This window comes from Dendrobates tinctorius, unplaced genomic scaffold (genome assembly GCF_039654945.1).
Source record: "Dendrobates tinctorius isolate UK_male_01 unplaced genomic scaffold, ASM3965494v1 ptg000103l, whole genome shotgun sequence".
NCBI lineage: Eukaryota > Metazoa > Chordata > Amphibia > Anura > Dendrobatidae > Dendrobates > Dendrobates tinctorius.
In genome coordinates, this window is record NW_027361771.1 from 12,794,504 (window position 1) to 12,807,993 (window position 13,490).

General features: G+C 41.5%; 1 protein-coding gene across 1 annotated transcript in view; it reads right to left on the reverse strand.

The window, feature by feature from the left end:
- Nucleotides 1-2,752: 2,752 nt before the first annotated feature.
- The window catches only part of CARD14 (caspase recruitment domain family member 14), a 111,756-nt gene continuing 101,018 nt past the window's right edge, over nucleotides 2,753-13,490 (reverse strand). Inside the window, exons 18-22 of the mRNA XM_073588093.1 lie at nucleotides 12,808-12,898; nucleotides 7,699-7,866; nucleotides 6,337-6,458; nucleotides 6,126-6,241; nucleotides 2,753-4,524 (exon numbers count right to left, since the gene is read on the reverse strand). Of these exons, the coding sequence (XP_073444194.1) occupies nucleotides 4,317-4,524; nucleotides 6,126-6,241; nucleotides 6,337-6,458; nucleotides 7,699-7,866; nucleotides 12,808-12,898 (705 nt within the window). The 3' untranslated portion in view covers nucleotides 2,753-4,316. The remainder of the gene's footprint in view (nucleotides 4,525-6,125; nucleotides 6,242-6,336; nucleotides 6,459-7,698; nucleotides 7,867-12,807; nucleotides 12,899-13,490) is intronic.

The following is a 13,490-nucleotide window of genomic DNA, read 5'->3' on the forward strand; positions in this document are numbered from 1 at the left end:
ACGTTTGCAGAGCCTCTGATGTGCCTAAACAGTGGAAACCCCCCACAAGTGACCCCATTTTGGAAACTAGACCACCCAAGGAATTTATCTAGATGTGTGGTGAGCAGCACTTTGAACCCCCAAGTGCTTCACAGAAGTTTATAACGCAGAACCGTGAAAATAAAAAATCTTTTTTTTCCTCAAAAAATGATTTTTTAGCCCGCAATTTTTTATTTTCACAATGGTAACAGGAGAAATTGGACCCCAAAAGTTGTTGTCCAGTTTGTCCTGAGTACGCTGGTACCCAATATGTGGGGAGGGACCATTGTTTGGGCACACGTCAGGGCTCGTAATGGAAGTAGTGACGTTTTGAAATGCAGACTTTGATGGAATAGTCTGCGGTCGTCATTACGTTTGCAGAGCCCCTGATGTGCCTAAACAGTGGAAACCCCCCACTAGTGACCCCATTTTGGAAACTAGACCTTCCAAGGAACTTCTGTAGATGTATGGTGAGCACTTTCAACCCCCAAGTGCTTCACAGAAGTTTATAATGCAGAGACGTGAAAATGAAAAAAACATTTTTTTTCCACAAAAATAATTTTTTAGCCCCCAATTTTTTTATTTTCCCAAGGGTAACAGGAGAAATTAGTCCCCAAAAGTTGTTGTGCAATTTTTCCTGAGTACGCTGATACCCCATATGTGGGGGTAAACCACTGTTTGGGCACACTTCGGGGCTTGGAAGGGAGGGATCACCGTTTGACTTTTTGAACGCAAAATTGGCTGGAATCAATGGTTGTACCATGTTGCGTTTGGAGACCCCCTGATGTGCCTAAACAGTGGAAACCCCACAATTCTAACTTCAACCCTAACCCCAACACATCCCTAACCACAGTCCTAACCCCAACACATCCCTGACCCCAATCCCAACCTTATCTATCTTGAGCAGGGGGTTGGACCAGATGGCCCAGGAGGTCCCTTCCAACTCTACGATTCTATGATTCTATAACCCTAACCCCAACAAACCCCTAACCCCCACACTAACCATAACACTAACCAAAAGCCTAACCCTAATTCTAACCCTAACCCTAATTCCAACCTTAACCCTAATTCTAACCCTAATTCCAACCCTAACCCTCTTTCCAACCCTAACCCTCTTTCCAACCCTAACCCTCTTTCCAACCCTAACCCTCTTTCCAACCCTAACCCTCTTTCCAACCCTAACCCAAACCCTCTTTCCAACCCTAACCCAAACCCTCTTTCCAACCCTAACCCTAATGGAAAAAAAAAATAAAAATATTTTCTTTATTTTATTAGTTATGCCTACCTATGGGGGTGATAATCGGGGGTTCATTTACTTTTTATTTCATTTTGATCACTGTGAGAGTGATCAAAATGAAATAATGGAATCTGCAGCCGGCAGATTCGGGCGGGCGCACTGCGCATGCGCCCGCCATTTTCTAAGATGGCGGCGCCCATGAACCGGACCCGCCGGACACCGGGAGCGACGGGGGGACTTAGAAGGTGCCGGGGGCGGTGAGAGTGGGTGAGGGGGTTATCGGAAGCTGGCGGGGAGCGGAGGGAATGGGAGGGGGAGCAGATGATGACAGCGGCGGCAGATCGCCGCTGTCATTCAGTTGCGGGGGGGCGATCGCCGGTGCAGGGGGCCGAATCGATGTCTCCAGCCATGTCCGATGCTACTGCAGCATCGGCCATGGCTGGATTGTAGTATTTCATCAATTTTCATTGATGAAATATTACTATCGCTCTGATTGGCTGTTTCACTTTTAACAGCCAATCAGAGCGATCGTAGCCACGTGGGGGCGAAGCCACGCCCCCTGTGGTGAATTACAAAGCCCCCTGTATCTGCGGGTCAGGTGACCTTTCATTGACCCCGGTCACCCGACCCGCAGGGGGGCTTTGAATTCATGACACAGGGTATGCGTCATAGGTTGGATTGGCACCGACTTTCATGACGCATACGCTGTGTCACAGGTCGGGAACCGGTTAAGGTCGGCGTGCAGCTACCGCTGAGCAAGGACTCACCCACACTGCAGAGGGGCCCGGGGTCAGACTCAGCCAGATAGTTCAGGCAAACAGGACCTGGAGAAGCTAAAGTCAGCGAGCAGTGAAGGACCTACGGTCATGTGACTGCAAGGGGGCGGGGCTTAGCATCCTGCTGTCAGAGATAGGCAGAACACTAATACAGGAATTCTCAAAGTCAGACAAACCGGGTCATACACAGAGAAAACAGTAAAGTACCAGAGATGAGACAGAACGGAGAGTCGGGGACAGGCAGTGGTCAAAGCCAAACAGACATAGAAGGTACCAAGCAGAATCCAACAAGCAGTATCCAGATAACAGACCGAGTCGTACACAGAGTATCAGATAAACAAGAACACAGCACAAACACACTCAGGGGTCACCACACTATGCCAAGGGCGAAAGCATAACTGACGGGGATAAGAGCTTCCTGAGGCTATAAAAAGCCTTCCCAGAACCAGGGAGAGGCCACAATCATAAGCCCCAGGTGTGCAGGAAAGCCTGCACTGGGATCACAACCTTTAGCCCCAGAAATGCCAGTCATCAGCACTGGTTCTAGACATTAACCCCACATGTGCGAGTCAAACCCGCACTGAGATCATGACACAACCATTGGAAAGTAATTCTGCAAAGGCCTACAGAGTAAATGGAGAGAAGTGTAGAAAGGTGTTTGTTGCCACAAAAAAATCCCCAGGATGCTGCTCTTTTCCCAATGACTCAGTGTTCAAGCATGTATAAGCAACTAAGATGTTTATTGTTACACAGATAACATGTTTGAAGATATAAAACCTCTTTTTAAATCCAAATAGACATAATTACAACTAATCACAAATGCCACATATTAATACCCCAACAGTGTGATAAAAAACTCCAAATATGTACAAGGTCAAAATAATACTAACATCTAAGGCCTGTTTCACACTTCAGTTTTTGTCCATCAGTCAAGATCCGCCGTTTTGCAAAAAAACGGATCCGCTATTTTGTTTGGCGGATCCGTTTTTTTCCCATTGAGTTGCATTACCGGCGGATCTTGATGGATGGCCATCCGTTGGATCCGTTTTTTTGCGGATCCGCCAAAATTTTGCCGTCCGCCGACATGCCCGAACGGAGCATGTAACGTCTTTTCGGGCGGCAGGATCCGCACTTCACACTGCGCATGCCCGAAAGACTTCACTCAGCCTGAAATTTAACCCTAAAGTCTGTTCTGGTGCCTGGAAAAAAAAAACTCTCTCTCTCTCCCCTCCCCGGGCTGCGGTTCCAGATCTGTCAAAAAAACGGTCCGGTGGCATGCTATTTTGGCGGACTTTAACTGACACAAAAAAACTGAAGTGTGAAACAGGCCTAACATAACACAAAAACTTCTCACATGTAGATAAAATAAACTATGACATGCTTAATATAATAAAATCACTTTAAGTCTGAAGTTGTGTTCAATAAATATGTACATTTTTCTGTATGGATGATAAATCATTCATTATGTCGCTCCTATCCATCTAGAAGTGCAAAGTGTCATCTTAACTACAGTAAGTGTAAGGAAGAAAAATTATATGAAGGCGTAGATGGTGGTAGATGTCCCACAATGGGTGTGGTGTGCGTCACAAAGTAAAATGAGAGCAGGAGGAGAGTGGGTGGAGTGCAAGTGCCATATTTAGTGTGGCACACATACATGATGAGCGGTGTAGGCATCACGCCGGTTGTGGTGTGTTTCACAGTCTGAACAAGGCACATGTGCCTAGCCCCTATGGAAAGGAATGACCATGATGCTCATTCGTAAGGATTAGAAATAGGTCTAGACATTGAGAGATGCTCAGTTGTTTCCACAGCTCAAATTTACAATAAAGATACAAGACTGCATTGTTTGGCCACTAGTGATGAGCGAACGTACTTGGATAAGGTATAATCCGAGCATGCTCGGGTGCTAATTGAGTATCTTCGGTGTGCTCGAAAAATATGTTTGAGTCCCAGCTGCTGCATGTCTCGCAGCTGTTCGACAGCCGCAACACATGCAGGGGGACTGCCTGTTTGTTAGAAGTATAATGAAGGGTATGGTATGTTTCTGCGCTGAGTTTTTCAATTCCAGAGTTCATAATGTGATGGTGGATTACTGATCTGGACATCACCTGTTACAGACTTTTAAGCCAAGTCCACACACTATATTTGTTGGGAGTTTTCAAATTTAAAATTGTTAAAAATAATCTACACAGATTTTCGGGTCAAGATTTCATGATAATATCCGCAGTGCAAAGTAGATGGTGAACTAGTATATGTTAAAAAAAAAAGTAGTTTTTTTTTCAAGGTTAGCATGGCTGATTTTCCAACCAAATAGTTCTCTTCTGTTCATCCAAAATTGCATCTTTTACTGTGCTCAGAAGAGAGTCTGTGTCACTCCAGCTATCAGGATACACAGTCCTGTACAAACAAGGTAGAGAATCCAGCTCGGCCTCCTCCCTTTGAGCGCACTCCAGAAGCAGATCTTCACACTTTCCCCACCATTGCCGTGTTTTTCTAAAGAATGCAGAGAGAACTGTCAAAATTATACAACTTATACACACATAATATGTATATTACAATCTTATGTCACACGGCCACAAGTTGCTGTGTTGCCCAAACCTTGGGCTAAGTTCCCTAGATGAGTATTTGGTGAATATTTGATGATGCAGATTTTCTGCAGCATTTCTGCCACTATTAGCCAAATTCGATTTGTTTCATTGCATTTCTGAGTGCGTTTTTTCAACATGAGTTTTTATTAATTTTTTAAACCTGAATTTTTTTGTCTATGGCATGTCATGTTTTAAATAGAGCTGCTTTGTTTTTATACTTCCTTGACTTTAACAAAACGGTCATGTAAATTTACAAGATTTTTAGTGTGTTTCCACAGAGATAATGGATTAAAAAAGTGTATGTGTCTTTAACTATCAGATTTTCTGCATCTAATGCAATTCCATGGAGAAAATCTGCACATAAAACTCACGGTACATGCATGAGAAATTGACATTTTGCAAATGTAAAAAACGCACTGCAGGTCAGTTTACGCTGCTTCAAAAAAAAATCCAAAGTGCCGATCCTTCTCTTCCATGACATCATCTATTGGGGCAAAGTTGGGTGGCAGTTATACACATTAGACTGTCAGACGATCCACCAAAATTCGTGGGGTAATCCGACTTTAGTTTAATATTTTTGGGGGTTTTAAAGGAGTATTCTCAAGTTGTCTCTTGAGCAACTTAGCGCTATGGTGTCTCTGAACAGTCTCCTTCCTGGTTTATGGAGGGGTGGGCACTTCTCCTTGAGTGACAGTTCGGGTGAGCAGCAGAACTTTAGTATTATTAGAAGGATAAAGATCAGCACCTTCAGCTATCACTGATTTGTTCTGAGGTCTACACTGTCATCACTGTATTCACGCATGGAAAGGCCAGAGAATTTGAACAAGCATACAGCTCTGGACAGTGAGAGCTGGAATGAAGAGACTTGCTCTGGGAGAATCCAACAATTGAAAACATGCTTATTTTCATGCTATTTAAAGCAAACTAAAGGGAATCTGTCACCATTCTTTTGCTATGTAATATGAGAGCATGATCCTTAGTGACAAGGACTCTGATTCCAGCTATGCATCATTAACTGCACGCTGTCATTTTGATACAATCACAGTTTTGTCTGGTGCAGATCTAGCAGTACTCTAAATGCTAAGCCCTTATTAACCCCTGCCATACCACTTGTGGGAACTATTCTAAGTACTAATCAGTAGAGAAGGTGGGTTTACACATAGTTGACTAGAAGGCACGAGGCCGCTAGTCCTTTGGTGATAATCTCCTGTTGATAAAACAATGATTTTATTGCGACAACACACAGTCTAGTAACTGATACATCATTGGAATCAGGGTCTCTGCCTCTACAGCATGCTACTTTCAGTTTACATAGCAAACACCTGCATACAGATTCCCTTTAATATCTTGAGAATCCCCTTTAACGTTTCCAGGATCTGATTCAAACAGTCCAGTTTAATAACGTGACATGGTGTAAAAACAAATTTGTCATTCATCTGCCTACTTAAAAGTTCATAACAATATAATTCCAAACTGTACTCATGAAATGCAACAAAAGATACTCACTTTAATTTCTTAATACTCTTTTCATTTAGTGGGATATGTAATATGATCGGATATATTCCCACGCGAATTAGAGAGGATAGACAGGAGAGTCCAAGCTCCAAAAGGCAGTGTGCATTCTGCATTATAAAGAAAAGTATACAAATATATCAGGACACCTGTTCTGGGCAACATTATTTTCTATTGATAAATATAATAGCAGCGATTAGCTCACCTGTTGGGCTACTGCTTCAACATTCTGCCTAGTATAATAGCAGCGTATGCTTTCCCCCTCCTTTTCACCGATGATGTCTCCACGCTGGTATCTTGCTGCATATTCAGCATCTGTCAAGCACTCTGAAATAATGTGAAATTGTAAAAATGTACATTTAGTGCTTCTGTATGATTATATTTTAAGTCTCATGATATGTATCAACATTTTTTCAGTCTGAGCAACAAGAATCAATAAATCCCTGTATCCCATTTAGTAGTTAATTTACTCTAATGTGTACAGAGCTGTACTACAACACCCATAACAGCTTGTGGGGCCATACTGTTGCTTGTACTGTATCTACAATATGGTGTGGAAAAATTGGAAATTTAAGACATTCTATGCAGCCAAAAGGTGCCTGACCTTTAGGTCAGATCTGGGGAAATGAAAACAATATACTAATGCGGAAATATGTGGCGAAGTAGCTCTGTATGCATATTTCATACAGAAGCATTGAAATGTTTATTTCTGTTTGATTTTACTGCAACTCTTACAAAGCAGTATGCAAAAAACCTTCAAGTGGGATAATGAAACTGTGCAGATTTGTTCTTCTGCCTTTTCTGAACTAGTCTTTAGGCTGCATTTGTATGTCCGTTTTTCACAGTTCGTATTTGGACTCTGATTTCAGGAGCGGCCAAAGGTCTTCTGTCCTGAATCGAACAGCTTCTATAGTCCTTTGAGCAGGGCATGCATTGGGGAAGGGGAGACACACTGGGCAATTGCCCAGGATCCCAATCCTCAAAAGAGCCCCCAGCCATTACAAGCCAGAGACTGCACTGATAATGTCAGTCCTGCATATCAGTACAGTTTCAAATCTTATAAGTGGAGTAGTAACATTGGTAACATCATGGTCATGTGATCAAATGACCTTCACCTTGAGAAGTAAGTAGACACTGATGATGAGGAGAGACTGTAGGAATTAAAGAGGAAGATGTATGAAATCTACAAATGTATGTGAGCGTGCGGGCGTGAAATATGCAGTCTGCGTTAGTGCTGTGTGAGTACAACTTACTGTGTGACTGTATAACATGCAGTGTGTGTGTGTGTGTGTGTGTGTGTATGGAATACTGTTTGTATGCTTGGAACAAGCAGTTTGAGTATTTGTGTGGAATGTGCATTATGTTTAACCTAGGCAGTGTATGTGCAACATGCTGTATATGAACATGCCATGTGTGTATGTGTAACAGCGTAACATACAGTTCATGTGTAACATGAAGCGTGTGTGTAAGTACAGAGAGGAACTCTAATATAACCTACGGTGATCTAAAATGGGAGAAGCTCAATGAAATGCTTATTGCAGTGTTATTGAGAATAAGTATAATATACCAGTGTCACACTTCATGAAGTCTTTATTGGCACATAGTTTGTCACTCAAGATTCTTCCAAGAATTGAGGGGACCAAAAGGACAGGACGAGGAACTCCAATCTTGTAGTGAGTTACCAGAGTGTATGGCATTAGTGTTAAGCAGCTTCTTCCAAGTGAAGAACTTGGTTCTAAATGAAGAAAACAAATGTTTCATATATTTTATTAACATATATAATGTATCTAGAAAACCAATCAGGATTTTTACAATGCTAGTTCTTTATACTGTACAGTGGTGAAAAAAAGTATTTAGTGAGCCACCAATTGTGCAAGTTCTCCCACTTAAGAGATGAGAGAGGCCTGTAACTGACATCATAGGTAGACCACAACTATGGGATTCAAAATGAGAAAACAAATCCAGAAAATCACCTTGTCTGATTTGGCAAGATTTATTTTTCAGATTATGGTGCAGAATAAGTATTTGGTCACCTAAAAACATGCAAGATTTCTGGCTTTTACAGACCTGTAACTTCTTAAGAGGCTCCTGTGTCCTCCACTCATTACCTGTAGTAATGGCACCTGTCTGAACTTGTTATCAGTATAAAAGATACCTGTCCACAACCTCAAACAGTCACACTCCAAACTCCACTATGGTGAAGACCAAAGAGCTGTTGAAGGACACCAGAAGCATAATTGTAGCCTTGCACCAGGCTGGGAAGACTGAATCTGCAATAGGCAAGCAGCTTGGAGTGATGAAATCAACTGTGGGAGCAATAATAAGAAAATGGAAGTCATACAAGACCACTAATAATCTCCCTCGATCTGGGGCTCCACACAAGATCTCACCCCATGGGGTTAAATTGATCACAAGAACAGTGAGCAAAAATTCTAGAATCACACAGGGGGACCTATTGAATGACCTGCATAGAGCTGAGACCACCGTAACAAAGGCTACCATCAGTAACACACTACGCCGCCAGGGACTCAGATCCTGCAGTGCCAGACGTGTTCCCCTGCTTAAGCCAGTACACGTCCAGGCCTGTCTGAAGTTTGCTAGAGAGCATTTGGATTATCCAGACGAGTATTGGGAGAATGCCATATGGTCTGATGAAACCAAAGTAGAACTGTTTGGTAGAAACAAAACTAGTCGTGTTTGGAGGAGACAGAATGCTGAGTTGCATCCAAAGAGCACCATACCTACTCTGAAGCATGGGGGTGGCAACATCATGCTTTGGGGCTATTTCTCTGCAAAGGGACCAGGATGACTGATCCGAGGATACATGAAAGAATGATTGGGGCCATGTATGGTGAGATTTTGAGTGCAAACCTCCTTCAATCAGCAAGGGCATTGAAGATGAAACATCGATGGGTCTTTCAACATGATAATGATCCCAAGCACACCGCCAGGGCAATGAAGGAGTGGGTACGTAAGAAGCATATGAAGGTCCTGGAGTGGCCTAACCAGTCTCCAAATCTTAACCCCATAGAAAATCTTTGGAGGGATTTGAAAGTCTGTGTTGCCCAGCGACAGGCCCAAAACATCACTGCTCTAGAGGAGATCTGCATGGAGTAATGGACCAACATACCACCAACAGTGTGTGCCAACCTTGTGAAGACTTACAAAAAATGTTTGATCTCTGTCATTGCCAACAAAGGATATATAACAAAATATTCAGATGAACTTTTGTTAATAACCAAATACTTATTTTCCAACATAATTTGCAAAATAAATCTTTGCAAATCAGACAAGGTGATTTTCTGGATTTGTTTTCTCATTTTGACTCTCATAGTTGTGGTCTATCTATGATGCCACTTACAGGCCTCTCTCATCTTTTTAAGTGGGAGAACTTGCACAATTGATGGCTAACTAAATATTTTTTCCCCACTTTATATTAGTATTATGTGATGGCTTCTAGGAAACTGAAGTATGGATGTGTGCAGAACAAAAATGCTTCACTACAAAAATGTATTAAGGCCTCCTGGAATAACCTGTTCAGCAGTCCAGCATGTATAATTTTTGAGTTTGTTAGTACACAAACAAAACAATATGGGCTCACAGCTGTTGCTTTTTGGTGTAACACATTTCCCTACCAGTTTTATCAGAGGAGAGAGTGTTTCTGCTCATTTTCATCCCAATGAGCTCATCATATATAAAATCAGTGACATAGGAGTGACATAGTCTGCCACTGAACTTATACAGTTGCTTCTCACAAAATTAGAATATCATAAAAAAGTTAATTTATTTCAGTTTTTCATTACAAACTCATATATTATATAGAGTCATTACAAACAGAGTGATCTATTTCAAGTGTTTATTTCTGTTAATGTTGATGATTATGGCTTACAGCCAATGAAAACCCAAAAGTCATTATCTCAGTAAATTAGAATAATTAACAAAAACACCAGCAAAGGCTTCCTAATCATTTAGAAAGGTCCCTTAGTTTGTTTCAGTAGGCTCCACAATCGTGGAAGACTGATGACTTGTCAGATGTCCAGAAGGCAGTCATTGACAAACTCCACAAGGAGGGTAAGCCACAAAAGGTCATTGCTAAAGAAGCTGGCAGTTCACAGAGTTCTGTATCCAAGCATATTAATGGAAAGTTGAGTGGAAGGAAAAAGTTGTAGAAAAAGTGTATCCAGGACATGGGCTACAAGTGTCGCATTCCTTGTGTCAAGCCACTCATGACCAATAGAAAACGGCAGAAGCATCTTATCTGGGCCAAGGAGAAAAATAACTGGACAGATGATCAGTGGTCCAAGGTATTGTTTTCAGATGAAAGTAAATTTTGCATTTCTTCATTTGAAAATCAAGGTCCCAGAGTCTGGAGGAAGAGTGAATGGTTTGGGGAGCCATGTCATCTGATGGTGTAGGTCCACTGTGTTTTATCAAGACCAAAGTCAGCGCAGCCATCTACCAGGAAATTTTAGAGCACTTCATGCTTCCCTCTGCCGATAAGCTTTTTGGAGATAGAAATTTCATTCTCCAGCAGGACTTGGCACCTGTCCACACTGCCAAAAGTACCAATACCTAGTTTAAAAACAGCAGTATCACTGTGCTTGATTGGCCAGCAAACCCACCTGACCTTAACCCTATAGAGAATCTATGGGGCATTGTCAAGAGGAAGATGAGAGACACCAGACCCAACAATGCAGACGAGCTGAAGGCTGCTATCAACGCAACCTGGGCTTCCATAACACCTCAGCAGTGACACACGCTGATTGCCTCCATGCCACACCACATTATGCAGTAATTGATGTAAAAGGATCCCAGACCAAGTATTGAATGCATTTACTGAACATACATTTCAGTAGGCCAACATTTTGGATTTTAAAGCCATTTTTTCAAGCTGGTGTTATAAAGTATTCTAATTTACTGAGATATTGACTTTTGGGTTTTCATTGGCTGTAAGCCATAATCATTAACATTAACAGAAATAAACACTTGGAATAGATCACTCTGTTTGACTTAACTATCCACTATATTCTTACAGAGAACTGGGACATATAGATCCGAATGAATTCTGCAAGCTGACAGCACTAGGGGTATGATAAGGATTATGGTAACCCTTTATTTTTTTTTAAAAGGATTATTCTCTTTCTGCACTTCATGGCAGGGATGGAAATAAATGATTCTAGTGTTCAACTACCAGGGGAAAGTTTATGAAAACGGCCAAGTGCAGTTGAACTGCTCTGTTTGTGTATAGCCCATGAAATTGAAAGAGTGTTACAGAAACAGCATTGCAAAGTGAGCTGCGCTTTTAGTATTTGTAATGTCTGTCTGAGGCCACGTGCTCAAAGGGTCTACCTAGGACAGACTTGGCACAAGCCACTCCAGCTGGCAGATTGTAGAGAAACTCGACACCATTTATCTCCTAAACAGGGATCTAGACTTATAACAGTATCCAGTGGATTGCTGCCTACAGGAGGACTGCTGTCCGGAGATGCGTAGGATGTCGCGTAAAAGGACAAAATCAGGATTCATAAGAATAGAAAACAAGCCAAGTTCAATACAAGTAGCAACGAAACAACAAGGAACTAACAGCAGGACTGAACTAGAAAAGCACTAGACTACTTCTGACAGCTTCCAGCAGTAAACTGGAAGCTAAAGTAGGATGTGATGCTCTCAAATCGGCTGGCGCAGGGAGCTGATAACTACATCTGGATAACACACAAACCCATACTGCCAGATTGGACGGCACTACAGGTCCCAGACACACAAATCTAAGTGGCTAGACAGAGCCGCTGCCATCTAGAGTTTCTGGTTCCAGCGTCTCTTCTATCACCAACGCAACCCGCAAAATGAATATGGCGCCACCTGGCAATAAGAGCAGATGTCGCAGGAGTAGGTCCTGATGGACATGTGACATTATTACTCTCATAAGTCCCATGCATCTCTTTGGTCTTATGCAAAAAGCTTAGTGTGGCTTTGCTTGGCTGATTTTATAATGCCACCTCTGGTGACCGGGACCTACAAGCAGCCACTTTGAGACAGGAATAACCCTTTAGCAAAATTATAGCTCAATCCAGAGTCCTCTAGGGTCCACCACAGATGTGAATATTTTCTGTTTCTAACAATGCAACCCTCATTGTATGGGGCAAATTAAATATCCATTTCTAATGCTACAACCTTATTGCTTGGGTCTAGTCTGCAAGAACACATGTCAGTGCGACCTTAAAATTCACAGTCGAAACACTAGAAAGCGATTTTTTTTCTAACTTTAAAAAACTCCAAGTAAACAAATCCAAACTATTTAGTGAAAGCATAAAAATGGAAACAAATGAAAAGAAAAAAGTAAGAGCCACCTATGCTTTACCTTACATAAGAAAAAAAAAGAAAAGCCACAGCTCTTTTCAATCATGTAGGGTTGTAGGGTTCAGCCTTTGTTCATCTTGTGTTTTCACTGTGACGTTTTTTACTTTGTCACCTCTGTGAACACACTAGCTAAACAAAGGCGAATCCAGCTTCTGTGTCTCATGTACAATGATATTTAGTCAGTTCTTTAGTTATTTTTGTGTTTCAGTACGATAACAGTGCTATGTATAGTAAAGTAAATACAAAAACCATAACTCCACAGTTTCACTATGCAAATAATGGTAACTGGAGACTATAAAAACACAATCATTAACTATACCTTCACATCTACACGTGCCACAGTTTAGAGATGTCCAGAGTAAGTGAGAACTACAACGATCTGTGCTGATGATGCGAACATGCTTTTTAGGCTGGGGAAATAAAAAGATATATCAAAGAAGAAATTAAAGAAAAAGTAAGGCCATTTAAGAAAAAAGAAGTAAAGAGAAGTAAATAGTTTAATTCATATTTAAATATAATGTCATGTCACACATTTATCACACTTATATCATAAACTAGAAGCAAAAGATGTATTGATTTTTACAACTACAATAGTGATTCTTCTGAGTTTTGTATAAATATTGGGACCATGAGAAGTTTGGGACCATGACAAGAGGAAAGACAAATGATCTCGAAAGACTATAAGATTAAGATAATTGTTATACTTAAATGTATGTCTTTTGAATGTTAATACTCGGGATATCGCCAATCAGAGCTTTTGTTATTTTTACTTTCAAATATATTTTCACACATAAAACTATCTGTAAGTGGTCAAAAAGAAAGGTGTAGTGTAGTCCTTTGACCCCAAACTTTGCTCCCAGGTTGAGGATGGCGCAGTGACAAACCCAGACACAGCAAGATTAACTTGAAACTGGTTATCGCAGGTTGAGGCAGGCAATCATAGCGGTTACAATTTCTCCATGACTACACAAGGTTAATGGTTACAAAACAGTGTTGGCACAA